At 42.3% G+C, this 15,402-nt stretch overlaps 1 protein-coding gene across 1 annotated transcript in view; it reads left to right on the top strand.

Annotated features, from left to right (window-relative positions):
* LOC124787730 (huntingtin) overlaps positions 1-15,402 on the top strand; it is a 392,251-nt gene that overhangs the window by 330,110 nt on the left and 46,739 nt on the right. The window contains exon 33 of the mRNA XM_047254577.1: positions 1,575-1,727. Coding sequence (XP_047110533.1) covers positions 1,575-1,727 — 153 coding nt within the window. The remainder of the gene's footprint in view (positions 1-1,574; positions 1,728-15,402) is intronic.

Here is a 15,402-nt window from a genome sequence, read left to right as displayed (position 1 = left end):
GGGGGAGGGATTAAAACATCTTGAAAAATGATTCTATTTTGATCCAGTGAAGTGTGATGGTAGATCTACTGATAATGGCTTAAGTGCCACCTGCCAACAGCTGGCATGGTGGCCTAACTATTAGAGTGCTATCTATGTCTGCGATTTAAAATGGAATGCCCATGGTCCTAAGGCTCAGTGTGGCGCAGATGTTAAGAGCAACCAGGCACCATGTCATGCATTTGTGATACCTACAATCCATTTATCAAATTTACCTGCTGCACTGCACCTATAAAGATGAGGGCTCTGGTAGATGGCGCAACAGGTGCCGTGCTGTGTGCACAAGTCATGTGCCCACCACAGGTGTCTCCAGGGACTGGCCTGCGCAGGTGCCAGTGGCAGAAAATACTAAGTGTAGTGCATCAGCGACCTGGTGCTATGGTATTTGTCCAAGTATTATGTACTGGGTTATAGCAGTGCTGAATTAAATTAAAATAAGAGGAAGAAATGGGAAACATATTGCTTGAGGATTGCTACACTAAATGTGAAGATGCTGGATAAGAAAGGAAAGTTAGAAAAGATGAAGAGAGAAATGGAGAGACATAATATTGTCTTTTAAGGTAAGTGAGGTTCAGTAGGAAGGAGAAGATGAATTTGGATTGGTGAAATACAAGGTAATTTACAAAGAATCAGAAAGGAAGGAAAATGGAGTTGGAGTTATATACAGGAAACATTAGACAAAATATAGTAATGGGTATTCCAGTTAGTGACAGAGTATTAGAGGTGAAACTGAAGAGTAACTCTGTGGCTACATCAATCATTCAAGTTTATGTGCCAATATCAGCCGCAAGTAAAGAGGAAGTGGACAAAATATATGAGTTGAGTGAGGAAGTCTACAAAGAAAACTGGGAAGGGCAAGGAAGAAATTAAATGATGGGTGGCTTGAATAGTACAGTGGAAAGTGAAGAAGAAACAATGCAGCTGGAGACCATGGCCTGTGAAAGACCAGCGAGAGGGGAGAAAAACTGATAGCCTTCTGTGAACAACTTGATTTCTGGATTGTTTTAATGGGAGAAACAAGAATGACATTAAGCAGTGTAATGATTGTTACTGCAGTATAAAGATTATTTTTCTATGATTTTCCTCTCTTCTGTTATTGTAAATTGCGACACATTCAGCATTCCTGAGGGCTCTTCTTGATGAAATTTACAGAACTGGTTGAATTAATGAATTTTGTACCTCTCAGTGTTGTTTTTTCTTTGTCTTTACCGGCAGACACTGTAAAACTAAAAAAAAAAAAAAAAAATCAGTTTCAGACTTCTTAATTTACGTGCAGCAATGCTTCCAGTTCTCTTTTTACTGTCAATGATTTAAGGCTTCTCTATCTATGTTCACTAGTTATTAGTGTTGTGTACTCATTACTATTATTATTATTATAATATTACTATTACTACATTTAGTAGTGAGTATGAGATAACATATGCTTTGATTCTGCTTACTGTTTCTGCAGTGCATCTCAATATAAGTGTTAATAAATTGTTTTTAATTTTGTATATATGGAGCCAAAATTTCATAAAAATATTCTTTGTTAACAGGCATAGTGGTCTCATAAGTGTGTTAAACAAGTTGGCTTCTGAGTGCTACAATTTACAGTCATCTGAATTTGATTCTGGAACAAACATTGTCCCATCAAGTATTCGTAGCATTGTTGTTGACAAGAACTGGTTTCTGGCTCAAGTTAAAAACAGGTATGCCTCATATAGTTCATTAGTTAGATATTTTTGTGTCCACATCAAAAAATTTTTGTGAGTTTGTCTGTTGCATAATGGTTGCACATATTTATCAAAAATATAATTGTATGTCTCTGCACCACTTACAGGTTTGTGGCTAAATAATTGTTTGTATTTAATAATCGATCTATGATACAGAAGGTACTGTCGAAAACAGTGTGGCAAATTGTCTGAAAAACATGGGAAATAGGGATTTCTCAGATAAGTTAAATTTTTGGGACAAGTCGAGGAAATCTCAAAGGATTCTGAAAGACTCAGAGAATTGTGACAGAGCCTATTAAGAGTTGAACTGTTCATTGACAGAAATGTACTGAGTCATTTTGTGCTAAATCACTCTGAGATTCTGCTTTTGAAACAATTGGTTGTGGAGTCAGGTAAAGAAGAGTGAAAATGGGCATTGAAATGTTGCACTAATTATTTCCTCGATCACAGCTAACTCCAGCGCACTCCCCGACTCTGGGGAGATCTCTGTTGTTTTCCATATGTTCCCGGGCTCAAGGTCTATTATAGGAAATGGAGTGTGATGAAATGTAATGTGTGCATGAGAATTTGTTACAATACTGTGAATTGCCATTCACTCAGAAGTGAAGGTGAGTTTTTTTCTATTCCATAAAAAGTTTAAACGTGGATCCATATTTGAAAATTCATATTTTGTAGATCAACTATGATTATTCAGGCTTCAGTACTTTTTGTTTACCAAGTTCAGTCCAAACTTTTTCACAGTTTCATGGTTCTAGTTAATAATGACCACAGTGTGAAGAATATCTGGTTTAAAACATGTTATTGCTATCAGAGTCAATCGATATTAAATTCCAGTGGCAGTGGTTCAAAGTGTGTTCCTGCAATTACTTCTCATGTACTTGAGGTTATCACATTATGACATGATATAGTGTGGAGTGGTTTCAGACAGTGGTAACTAAGTAATATACAGGGTAAGTAAGAATGCTGGTTGTACATTGAGTGCTGAAGTTTTTATATAATAGATTTCATGTCCTGCCCATTAATCTCAGTTTTGTGAACATGTAAGATATTTTTTGCTATCCTACTCTCCTTAATGATTTCTGTTTGAGATATCAGGTTAAACTGTGAACAATTTGTGTAGACTGTGTATCATTTTTGGTGGTGTCCTGTAATGTTGCTTGGTACTGCTTGGTTCACACTGTTATTACACTAACAAAAAACACTATGCAAGGTGCTACCCTTAATATCCAAGAACATCATTGTTAAAGTCAGAAAACTATACTTACATCCTAATGTCCACTGTCACCTCGGCATATATGCAATAATCCCAGCATTGTTCTCAGCATTCCTGGAAGAACACAAGAGGAAGGGTATTCAGAACCAGTTACGATTCCAGTTGGATGTTTTCAGTCGAGTCAAAACATTGCCTGTTCAAAGTGATTTTCGTCCTCTGTAACCAGTAGAAGTCTCACAGGGCTAGGTCTGGTGGGTAGTGAGGGTAGTGGACTGTGGCCAGGAATTTCTTCATAATGAGCAAGGTGTGTGCAGATGCATTGTCATGGTGCACCAAACAGTCTTTCTTTTTCCACAGCTCTGGCCATTTGCACCAAATATTTCCCATCAGTCACCTCAAAACTTCACAGTGAAACTGCCTGTTGACACTGTGACCAGGTGGAAGAAAATCCTTATGCACTATTCCCCAAATGTTGAAAAAAAGATCAGTATTAACTTCAAGTTGTTACAAATTCATGTAGCTTTTTTAGGAAGAAGATGACATTTTCCATTGTGATGATTGCTGCTTCGTTTTAGGGTCATAACTGCAGACCCAAGATTCATCATCTGTTATGACTCTGGATAAGAATTTTAGAACTCTCAAACTCTTTGTTGCAGATTAGTGCATGTCTGAATCTTGAGGTTTTGTTGGTCAATGCTGAGAAGGCGCGGGACAGACTTTGCTGCAGTTCATCTCATGTTGAGTTCATCAGCTAGAAGTCATTGACATGTACTGTACAATAGCTGAAGTTTTTTACAAACTTCATGAATTGTCTGCATTCAGTCCTCATGAATCACATCATGCACTTTCAGAATCATTTCTGGTGTTGTGCTAATTGATGGTTGACCAGAATATTTGTCATCTTACACAGATTCATGACCTTCCTCAAAGCACTTGAACCATACAGGCATTCTTGCTTGACTCAGTGCACTCTCACTCCACTTCAAGGAACCATCCAGGCATTGATCTGATCATTGTAGAAGAAACCATGAAAAGCCTACATCTGGGTATTAGGATGATGGATGTGAACACTGGTTCTACCGAATGCAGGGCCATTGCCTTAACCATTGTACCACCTCGCTCAGTGACAGGGATGGACTAACATTTACGTATGTTCTCTGCGAGCCACATGGTGTGGGGTGAAGTGTGCTTCTGATACTACCACTGTTTCACACCTTTCCTGCTCTAGTTTTGCATGGTGTATGTGAAGAACAACTAACTGTAGCAAGCCTCCCTAGGAGCAGTAATTTTGTGAGTTTCTCATCTTGGTGCATTTGCTACAAGTATCTGGGAGGACTACACTATCTTATCAAAAGTATCCAGACACCTGTTAGTGGACATTAATATGGGGTGTGTCCATCATTCACCTTTATGATGGCTTGAACACTGCTGAGCCCTTTCAGTGAGTAGTCTGAATGTCTGTGGAGGAATGGCAGCCCATTCTTCCTCAAGAGCTGAAACACGAGAACGTAGTGCTGTGGGATGCCAAGGTCCGGAGTGAAGGTGACGTTCTAACGCATCCCACAGTTTTTCCATCGTGTTCAGTTTGGAACTCTTGGAGGGCCGGTCTATATTAGGGATGATATTGCCCAAAACCATTGCCTCACATCTGCTGCTTTATGACAGCACTCTGATACAAACAATTATAGTCTCCGAACTGTTTCTCAACTGTACACAGCACACATGGTGTTTTCTTAAATGCAATAAGGGGACTACACCCTAACCTTGAAAACACCACCATATCATAACACCACCTCCTCTGTACTTCACAGTTGACACTAAACATGACAGCAGGTAGTGTTCTCCAAACAGCTGCCCATCCCAAATCCTTAAATCGGATTGGCATATGGTGTAGCACAATTCATCACTCCAAATCACTTGTTTCCAGCCATCCACTGGCCAGTGGTGTCACTCTTTACACCACCTCAAACATTACTTAGTACTGACTGCAGAACTATATGGCTTATGATGAACTGCTCAACCACTGTGCACCTTTGTTTTTAACTCCCTGTGGACAGTCAGTGTGGTATCTGGACTGCTGGTAGTACTGTGGAACTAACAGGTGATTCATTTCACTGTTCAATTTGATTTTTTTTTATATACTACATATTACATATTTCCGACATATTGCCCGTGTAACAATGATCAATACAGTACTGCAATAGTTTACAATATCTGCTCAAATAATTCCAGAAGTTTGTCCACAAGATGTTTCTACGTTTACCTTTTACTCACGGTGCATGGTATCCTTCAGAATACTCTATCTCATCTGTTGTTGCAAATCTTTATCCTTATAACAGGTTTTTCAACTTTGGAAATAAAAAGAAAAGTCTGCAGGGGCCAGGTTTGGAGGGTAAGGGACAGCACAGTGATTTCGTTTCTTGTGCAATAGTTATTCACCAACAGGGATGAATGTGTGGGTGCATTATCATGATGCAAGAGCCACAAATTGTCTCGCCACATTTCAGGCCTTTTCCGTCTCACATTTTCTTGAAGGCATTGCAACACATTCCTGTGGCACAAAATCATCATGAACTAATCCTTTTCGGTCAAAGAAAACAATCAGCATGGCTTTGACATTTGACCTGATGTGATGAGTTTTTTTGGTCGTGGAGAATCTTTCTTGGCCCATTGTGAGGATTAACCTTAGCCTCAACATCAAAACCATAGACTCGTGTCTCATCATCAGCTATGATTCTCTTAAGAAACATCTCATTCTCATTTGCGTGATCCGAAAGCTCTTCACAGATTGCGATGTGAAGGTCTTTTTGGTCTTGACTCATGAGCAGTGACACGAACTTGGGGGGCAACACAGTTCACTCCAAGATGCTGTGTCAGGATTTCATGACATGATCCACCTGAAATGCTACATTCTTCTTCAATCTTTCGGACAGTAAGTCTTTGATTGGCATGCACAATATTGTCAACGTTCCTGATACGAGCGTGGTTGGTAGACATTGAAGGGCGTCCTGAACGAGGGTCATCTTTATCTTCCATTCTGCCATTTTTAAACTGTGTGAACCGTTCGTAACACCAAGTACGGCTTAAGCACTCATCACCGTAGGCTTCCTGCATTGTTTGGTGTCTCTCTGTAAATGTTTTCTTGAGTTTCATGAAAAATTTAATGCACATTTATTGCTCCTCTAACTCTGCCGTCTCAAAATTTTCAGACTAATGTTCTACTCAATAGTGCACTGAACACTAACTAACAGACATACAACAATGAAACTTTCAGCAGTTACACATTAAACGCAGGCGTATGGAGTAATACCAACCACATTCCACTCCAACACACCATTGGTTGGAAATTGTGAATGTTTCAGAATTATTTGAATAGACTTCGTGTGTTTGTGTCTACAGTTGTAATTTATTTATTTTGGTTTCTGGTTTCAGCACACAGTAGCATCCTCAGGCCACCTGACACACATTCACCACACTTGCTCCTTAAGCAAGTGTGTCATATACAGTTCTTTTGTAGCCATACTCCATAATGCTTGACATTTGCTGTCCACCAGTATGTGAGGTCTGTTTGGATCTGGTTTAGCTGTGCTTGTAGCTTCACATTTCGACCTCACAATCACATCACCCACAGTCGACCTGTGCAGTCTTGCTACTGAGGTGGCCTCCCACGGCTAGTCCACTTCTGAAGCCACTGAGATCTCTTGACTTACACATTATGCTGCTGCTACTTCTTTGCTGACAACTCAGTACTCTCTGCCTCCTTTTATACTAGCTAGTGGTCAGTTCCTCATTAAAGGGGGGGGAGGAGGAGGGAGATGAAAGAGTGTCCTGACACTTTGGACCAGAGAGTTTATGTAGCCCAATTCTTCTGTCTCAAAATTTAAACAGTAAGCTTTTCTTTGATGTACAATACCTATCTTGTAACATGTATCACTGGAGGTTTTTGCTTATTATTGGATCTTCTGTATCTCCTCTATTAATTCTACATGGTAAAGGTCCAAGATGGATGAGCGGTACTGAAGAATCTTCCTTATAAGTGTTTTGCTGGCCACTTATTTTGAGGATGAATACATTTTCTTTGGATTCTTCCATTGAATATCAGCCTAGCATTTGATTTTCTTACAACTTATTGTTTTGTGTTCATTCCATTTTAGTTCTAAGCACTTTCTGCCAAACTCTTAAACGTTAATTGCAGAGTAATCATATTGAAGTGTATGTAAGTCATTCTAGTGAGTTAATTCTAGGTATTTTGTGGTTGTTACAGTTCTTAGTGATGTACTACAGATAGTGTAATCAGATAGTAATGGACCTCTCTGAGTGTTTATGTACAGTACATTACATTTTTTTTGCATTCAGGAACTACCAGTCTCTGCACCAAGTGTTGGCCCACTGCCGGCCTTTGTACATTACAGTACAGTTTTCTGGCATTACAACTTTCCTCTACGCACGAACAACAACGCTAGCCACTAGATCATGTAAACAGTAATGACAATAAGGGTACTACCAAACTGTCGTTTACATCTGCTGATTATATATTTTGTCCTTCAGACACAGTAATAAATAATAAATAAAGACCATTAAAAATGCCATGTCGAATTCTTTTTCCCTGAAAGTCCTGAATCCAGTGGCAGATCTGATCTATATTAGGCATGGGCTGTATCAATTGTCTGCTGAAATTCAAAGAACATGGCATCAGTCTGATCTCTGTTGCCTTTGGCACTCATGATCTCATGGGGGAATCTTTGGTAAGGAGGGGATTAGCATCTTGACTGTAGGAAGAAAGGCGGCAGACAAGTGGCCAGAAATGCTGGGTGGCCAAGGCAGGAACTCTTTCCATGGGAATCCAGTAGCCAGCCTCAGTGCGGGGACCCTTAAGGAACAGTAGTGTTGCATTTATGAAGCTTTGGAAAAAGATAAAAGTTTGGTTCCTCAGTGGGAAAAGGGAGGTATTAAGATGACAAGAATTTGGGATGGATGGTTTTGTATCTGTGTAAGCACAAAAATGCCCTGAAACTGTATAGTTGGGGCGAATGTCACTACTCTAGTTGATGGTGGTTTCTGGACCTGGAAGCCAGGGAGGTGGACCCCAGAAGAGGAAAAATTCGACAGCCTGTTCACTTTACTGCTTAGAGAATGGCATGGAGAAAAGCACAAAATGCAACAAGCACAAATGATCAAAACATTTATCACGTAGAACTGATAAATGAGAAATCCAGGCTTGTGTTAGTCAACCTCAGCATAAGAATTGACTGGTGCAGCCAATTGCCACTGGCAGGTAGACACCTGGATCAGCAGTTCTGCTCGTACAATGCTCCACACACGTGCATTCGTGATAGCTTTCCGCACTACTCTGCTGTGAGGCCCAATATAGCTCATCTGCATCCACACGAATGTCTGCTGGTGGGGGTATGAAATTCCTCCCCCATGAAAAGACCACATAGGTGCTGCAAATGACCTAGTTTCTGCCGCGATCTCTGTCACAAAACCAGAAAGGGTGCGAGAGTCCCTGCCAGTAGGTCTCCCACTGAAGTAGGCCACGATGACTTGGCTGACTCCACCAGAACAGCAGAAGATTGTGCAGGCAGGGAGGAGAATCGCAGGTCTGTTTGCACTGGCTGGGGCGAGGGCTCGTACAGGGTGAATGGGGAAAGGGGGTTGCAGTTTCCAGTTCTACGGGCTTAGCATCGGGGGTCGCAGGAACAATCTTCATTGGTGCCCCATTCTGCAGGTGAAACTAGGACACTGGATGGTGCACTGGATGTGACAGTGCACTTACACACTGTCACAGTTGGGAGCCTCCTACTGGGAAAACGCTGTGACTGACCCCTCCACCCGACTGATGCAGAGACTGTGGCGTCGTTTATAGAATGGGTGGCGGACTCGACTGATTTGAATGACAAGTCAGCTGCTTCTGATTGACATCCATCACAGACAAATGCCAATTTCCGTGGTCCACCAAAACACCTGGCAGCCATCCCTGCTGCCAGCCGAAACACCGGTCTCAAATGGCCACCCTGAGAGGAAAATACAGTAGGCCTCAACACTCCAGGGCATGCAACGTGGAATGTAATAAATGCGAGAAGCCCCTACTCCTGCACACGTGCAAACGTACTGCCGGACTGTGTCTGCCGACTGTTGTCACCCGATACATAACTAGAAAGCTAAACAGTGTATTGTGACAGGACGAGGCAGACACAGTCTTCTGTGTCTCAGTCTTTAATGTTTGTGGGAACCACTCTTCCCCTGAATTAGAAACTGGATGAAACAGGGAAGTAGTTAGTTGCTCGTTATTGTTGCGAATGCAAAGATCCTCAAACTCTCCGATACAAATTGCCGACAATTTTCAGATATGAGAGTCAAGGGCAAGTCCTCAATAGCAAAAACGAGTGACAGTGTGCAAGTAGTTGCTGTCAGTGTCTTGGAAGACAGTTTAACTACAAATGGGAAACTGCATAATGCATCCACCATAACAACCACACGATTCCCAGAAAAGGACCTACAAGGTTGGTGTACACCTTGTCCAAAGGTTGCTCCGGGACTGCTTGAGCAGAAAAATGATGTGGCGGTGCAGCCTGGTTCTGTTCACAGGCCACACAAGACCACACAAGATGTTCATTTTCACTCTTGATTGCCAGTTTCTAGAAATGTCCCCGTGGCAGAACTTTCATTCAGGACATATCTCGTATCCCAGTGCAATGCTTGCTGGAGCTGGAATATACGAGGACGCAGCAATGGAAGGATGATGACTTGAGAGCTTCACTCATGCGTGGCAAGCAAATGGACCCTTGGACAATAGGGAAAACGTACACCATACTGAATCCACTTCCAAAGGAGCACACCCGGGCCATCCCATCTGGACTGCTTGGATGACTTTCCAGAAAAACAGGTCAGTGGCCTTTATCTCCTGTGCTATCAAAGAAAAATTCAGCAACATCTGCTGCAAGGTATCAACCGATGCGAGAAAGAGAGCCAACTGTCGTTCAAACTCTGGGTCGTGTCCCGGCAGCGACCACAAAGGTGCATTTGCATTAGCGTGTTAGGCAGTGGACTGGCAATGAATGTCACAGCAATAATTATTGGGAAAGAGTCCCCATCTCTGCAATCAGTGGACAGTCCAGTCCTATCTGGTAGCTTAGAACAAGGACTGAAAAATCAGTGGCTTGTGGTCAGTGATGGGTAGGACTTTTCTCCATTTTCCACCTGAAAATGGTTATTTTGCAGTGCTGAAACTGATTTCAATGTGCAAACGATGGGATGCTTGATGGCACCTTGGTTACGATGCGACAGGAATGTACCAATGCTATAGTGGGAGGCATTTGTGGCCAAGGTTAATGGCTTACACGGTGTAAAAGAAGCCCATACGGACAGAGCACAAACGCTGCTTGAGGGATAAAAAAGCCCTCTGAAAGCCCACAGACCCCACACATTTGATGCCTTTTTGGTGAAGCCAGTTATGAGGGTGACAGCTATATGTGGGGGGATTAACTTAGCATTACAAGAAGTCTTTGCCAAAAAGGCCAAGAGTCCAGTCAGGTCCTTGGGTGCTGGCAAGTTGGCGATCGATGGATTCGACATGCTCATCCATAGGTGAGGCTGTCTTTGCTAAGCACATGTCCCAAAACATGTGGCACTGGGGAAAAAACTACATTTTTCCACCTTGCAAATAATGCAGTTCTCCAGGATGTGTTGGAAAACCACCTGCAGAGGCCCAGATTCTGTTGGCCCTCTGTTATATGCATGGAATGTCTGATCGTTTTCACTGTTTGTTGAGTGGAGTACTGCATCTGGAAATAACTCTCTGTAGTGTCAATAAAAATCCATCCATTGTTGCATTGTGGAGTATAGTTCATTTCTTTTATCTTGGCAGCTCGCACATGCCCGCCCAGACGTGGGAGATTGCTGCGTTGCCAGTTGCACACGACGCGCGCAGTTCATGAAGTAAAGCCACCACGGCCGCATTAACCCTTTAACCCTTTGGCTTTAAAGTAAAGCCAAATGCGCCCGGTGTAAATAAAACTTATATTACAGTCGCGAAAGATGAAATATTTCTCGATATTACATACAACATCTATCTAATACTTAAATTAAATGGGATATTGTTATTCACCCCCCGCCCCCCCATGAACCATGGACCTTGCTGTTGGTGGGGAGGCTTGCATGCCTCAGCGATACAGATAGCCGTACCGTAGGTGCAACCACAACGGAGGGGTTTCTGTTGAGAGGCCAGACAAACGTGTGGTTCCTGAAGAGGGGCAGCAGCCTTTTCAGTAGTTGCAGGGGCAACAGTCTGGATGATTGACTGATCTGGCCTTGTAACACAACCAGAACGGCCTTGCTGTGCTGGTACTGCGAACGGCTGAAAGCAAGGGGAAACTACAGCCGTAATTTTTCCCGAGGGCATGCGGCTTTACTGTATGGTTAAATGATGATGGTGTCCTCTTGGGTAAAACATTCCGGAGGTAAAATAGTCCCCCATTCGGATCTCCGGGTGGGGACTACTCAAGAGGATGTCGTTACTAGGAGGAAAAAAAAACAGGCGTTCTATGGATTGGAGCGTGGAATGTCAGATCCCTTAATTGGGCAGGTAGGTTAGAAAATTTAAAAAGGGAAATGGATAGGTTAAAGTTAGATATAGTGCGAATTAGTGAAGTTTGGTGGCAGGAGGAACAAGACTTCTGATCAGGTGACTACAGGGCTATAAACACAAAATTAAATAGGGGTAATGCAGGAGTAGGTTTAATAATGAATAGGAAAATAAGAATGTGGGTAAGCTACTACAAACAGCATAGTGAACGCATTATTGTGGCCAAGGTAGATACGAAGCCCACGCCTACCACAGTAGTTACAAGTTTATAGGTCTTGGAGGAGCAGTTGAACAGAGTGGATAGTGTCTTGAAAGGGGGATATAAGATGAACATCAACAAAAGCAAAACAAGGATAATGGAATGTAGTCAGATTAAGTTGGGTGGTGCTGAGGGAATTAGATTAGGAAATGAGACACTTAAAGTAGTAAAGGAGTTTTGCTATTTGGGGAGCAAAATAACTGATGACGGTCGAAGTAGAGAGGATATAAAATGTACACTGGCAATGGCAAGAACAGCTTTTCTGAAGAAGAGAAATTTGTTAACATCGAGTATAGATTTAAGTGTAAGGAAGTCGTTTCTGAAAGTATTTGTATGGAGTGTAGCCATGTATGGAAGTGAAACATGGACGATAAATAGTTTGGACAAGAAGAGAATAGAAGCTTTTGAAATGTGGTGCTACAGAAGAATGCTGAAGATTAGGTGGGTAGAACACATAACTAATGAAGAAGTATTGGATAGGATTGAGGAGAAGAGAAGTTTGTGGCACAACTTGACTAGAAGAAGGGATCGGTTGGTAGGACATGTTCTGAAGCATCAATGGATCACCAGTTTAGTATTGGAGGGCAGCGTGGAGGGTAAAAATCATAGAGGGAGACAAAGAGATGAATACACTAAGCAGATTCAGAAGGATGTAAGTTGCAGTAGGTACTGGGAGATGAAGAAGCTTGCACGGGATAGAGTAGCATGGAGAGCTGCATCAAACCAGTCTCAGGACTGAAGACTGCAACAACAACAACATTGTTATACAGTAAATTTTATATGAAATTTAGGTATCTTGTCCGAATTTCATTCTCAACATTGTGGAAACTAAAATCGACCATACGAAAAGTATACGCTATGGACTTTTACCTCTACAAACTCTTCAGAATTTCATGCAATGGTTTACTACATTTAATGCTGCACAATAACTGCTTTGAACATCGAAACAAAATTAAATCATTTATGGGGGGAAGGTATCAGTCAAGAAGATGTGTAAAAATCAAATTTTTGGTCCAAATAGTTTTTGTTAAATCAAATGATAAGTGTGTGAAAGCAGTCGGAACACCATGTGTCTGCACAGGCGAGCAGTGCAGTGATGACAAAATCACGCACAGTGCGGAATGCGGGGAGCACGTCTCTGTACCAGCGAAAGGGTTAATGAAGAGACAAAGCACTAGAAATTTCAAAAAATTACATTCAAATGAATAAAATTCACGAAGTAAGACACTTCAATATTGTTTTTAAACAAAGAAAATATTAAGCACTGCACAAGGTTTGAACTGATAACCTTTCGCTTAGCTGCCCAACACCCTAACCTTTACGCCAACGCAGCTCGTCAGTCAATAAAACTCCTTGAGGACTCTAAAATATCACGCAAAATACTGACCAACACTGTTGGTATGACTATGAATTACTCACGCTTTGTCAAAGTACAATAGGAAATAAACAATTACCGCTGTTCTTTATTGCAAAAAAGCGGTTCGTGAGATTGATACAAACACCTTTCCTTGCTCTCACATGAATTAGGAGGCTTATTGCTTGTTTGATTTAATTAATTAATAGAATATGAAGCAATTGGTATAAAGAATGCTTTTTCCAAACTTTCTATAAAAGAAAGTCTGTTATCAAGACATTGCTTTTGTTCTATTACTTTATTTATGACTGAACGTTTCTAAAACTGAAGACACTTGCCCATGCTCTGCACTGCAGTCAAGCTCTGGCAACATTGTTCTCTGTTCATTGGCTGACTGTGTTTAGTGACGTCAGATGCGCAGAACGAACCTTAACTCGACCGCCGTCATAAATGACATGCACTATAGCTCTATGTGAATGGCTGTAGTCACAGCTTAGGTGAACAGTACAATGTTGTATTTAGTTGTGGTACTGCCTACTTTGATGTACAACAGCCCTGCAAAATCAATGCTGTTGACTTTTAAAAGGTCTGTGTGGTGTTACCCTGTCAGCTGGCAGCGGAGCTTCTATTTCTTGAACAGTCACACCAGTGGATGAAGCGATAAATAAGCTGCTTTACAGCACGATGGATGTGGAGCACCCAGGAGAAGGAACGAAGCTAACCTCAAGACAATGCAAATAGTATGTACGACTAGAAGCCTCATGAAGTAGTGCTTTCTGACCAGGATAAGTGGATGTCATTCTTTAATAGCTAATTTGATATAATGCAGACAACAATCTAGATTCAAAAGGTTCTCATCCAAAAAAGAGTAGTCTCTGTGTTGTGACTCGCTGATCATTCATAGTGCTGCCGCGCAATTACGCGCGTCTTCTACGTGTGGCACTGTCTGCCAGCCATGCAGCAGCTGCGCCACCTAAGCGGCCAGCCGAGCAGCGGCCGCTAGACTGGGTCTCAGTGCTCATTCGAATGCTAACGAGTACACATGTCTTACTTATTTTGTGACTTATATGTGTTGTGTCGTTCCAATATATATGTGTTAAACTTGAAGTTCTAACAATTGGCGATGAGGATGGGATTTTTCCTTTTCACCGTTGACTCACAGGGTTCCATGGCTACTGTCGAGCAACTATTGCAAAATCTCCTTGAACAGCAAACGCTTCTAACAGTGGCGATTCACGATTTCCTCGCGGCGTCAAATGCGGGGCGTTTCTCGTCGTTGGCTGTACGTCCTATTCCTCCTTACGACGAGATGGCGGAAGACTGGTCTGATTATGAAAAACGTCTTCGATAGCACTTCTTGGCATTTCATGTCGCGGACGAACAACCATGTAAGTCTCTGTTCCTTTCCTGGATTTCACCTCAAATGTATCGGTTGTTGTCGCAATTGACTCCTTCGAAAAATCCTGCGTCTTTGTCCTTTGCTGAAATGTGCTCACATCTGTCTGTCTATTTTTAAAAGCAAACGCATGTGGTAGCCTCTCGTGTTGCCTTTTATCTTTGTCAAAAACAGCCACGTCAATCCTATTGCGCTTGGGCTGCTGAACTTCACGGCCTCAGTCGAAAGTGTCAGTTTGTTACTGACGTTCACAAAGAATCCTATGCCAATTCCATGGTATGGGATGCTATTATCCGGTTGGCGCCCGACAAAGAAGTTCGGCAACGTGCCCTTCAGTTGGCAAATCCGACTCTAGATGAAGTTCTTTCCATTGCGCAGTCTTTTGAAATTTCTCGCGCCGCTGGGGCACAAATAGAGGCGTGGGGTAATGTCGGGGAAATACAACCTCTGTGCGCTGTTGACGACGCGTGCGGCGCGTCCCCGCCGGCCGATGTGGCCGCAGTGCGCTCCCACGCGCAGCCTCGGCCTAGCCGTAAAACAACCCGCTAAGAAACTGCAGCAAAACCCCCGGCAACTTCCTTCATGTCCGCGGTGTTCTACGAAACATTCACGTGAGGATTGTCCCCAACGTTGGGCTGTGTGTCGCAATTGCAAAAAGAAAGGTCATGTGTCTTCCGTTTGCAAATCCGACCGCATATATGATGTTCATGAACATGACGCTGATTCTGATTCTGTGTTGTCTGTCAATTGCACTTCTTCCCTTTCACTATCCAAATCCTTGGTCGAGATGTTCGCATGCAAGCTGATACCGGTTCTGCTGCCACTATAATTAATTCTCAGACGTA

This window comes from Schistocerca piceifrons, chromosome 3 (genome assembly GCF_021461385.2).
Source record: "Schistocerca piceifrons isolate TAMUIC-IGC-003096 chromosome 3, iqSchPice1.1, whole genome shotgun sequence".
NCBI classification, from domain to species: Eukaryota; Metazoa; Arthropoda; class Insecta; order Orthoptera; family Acrididae; genus Schistocerca; species Schistocerca piceifrons.
This window is presented reverse-complemented; position numbering and strand designations above follow the sequence as displayed.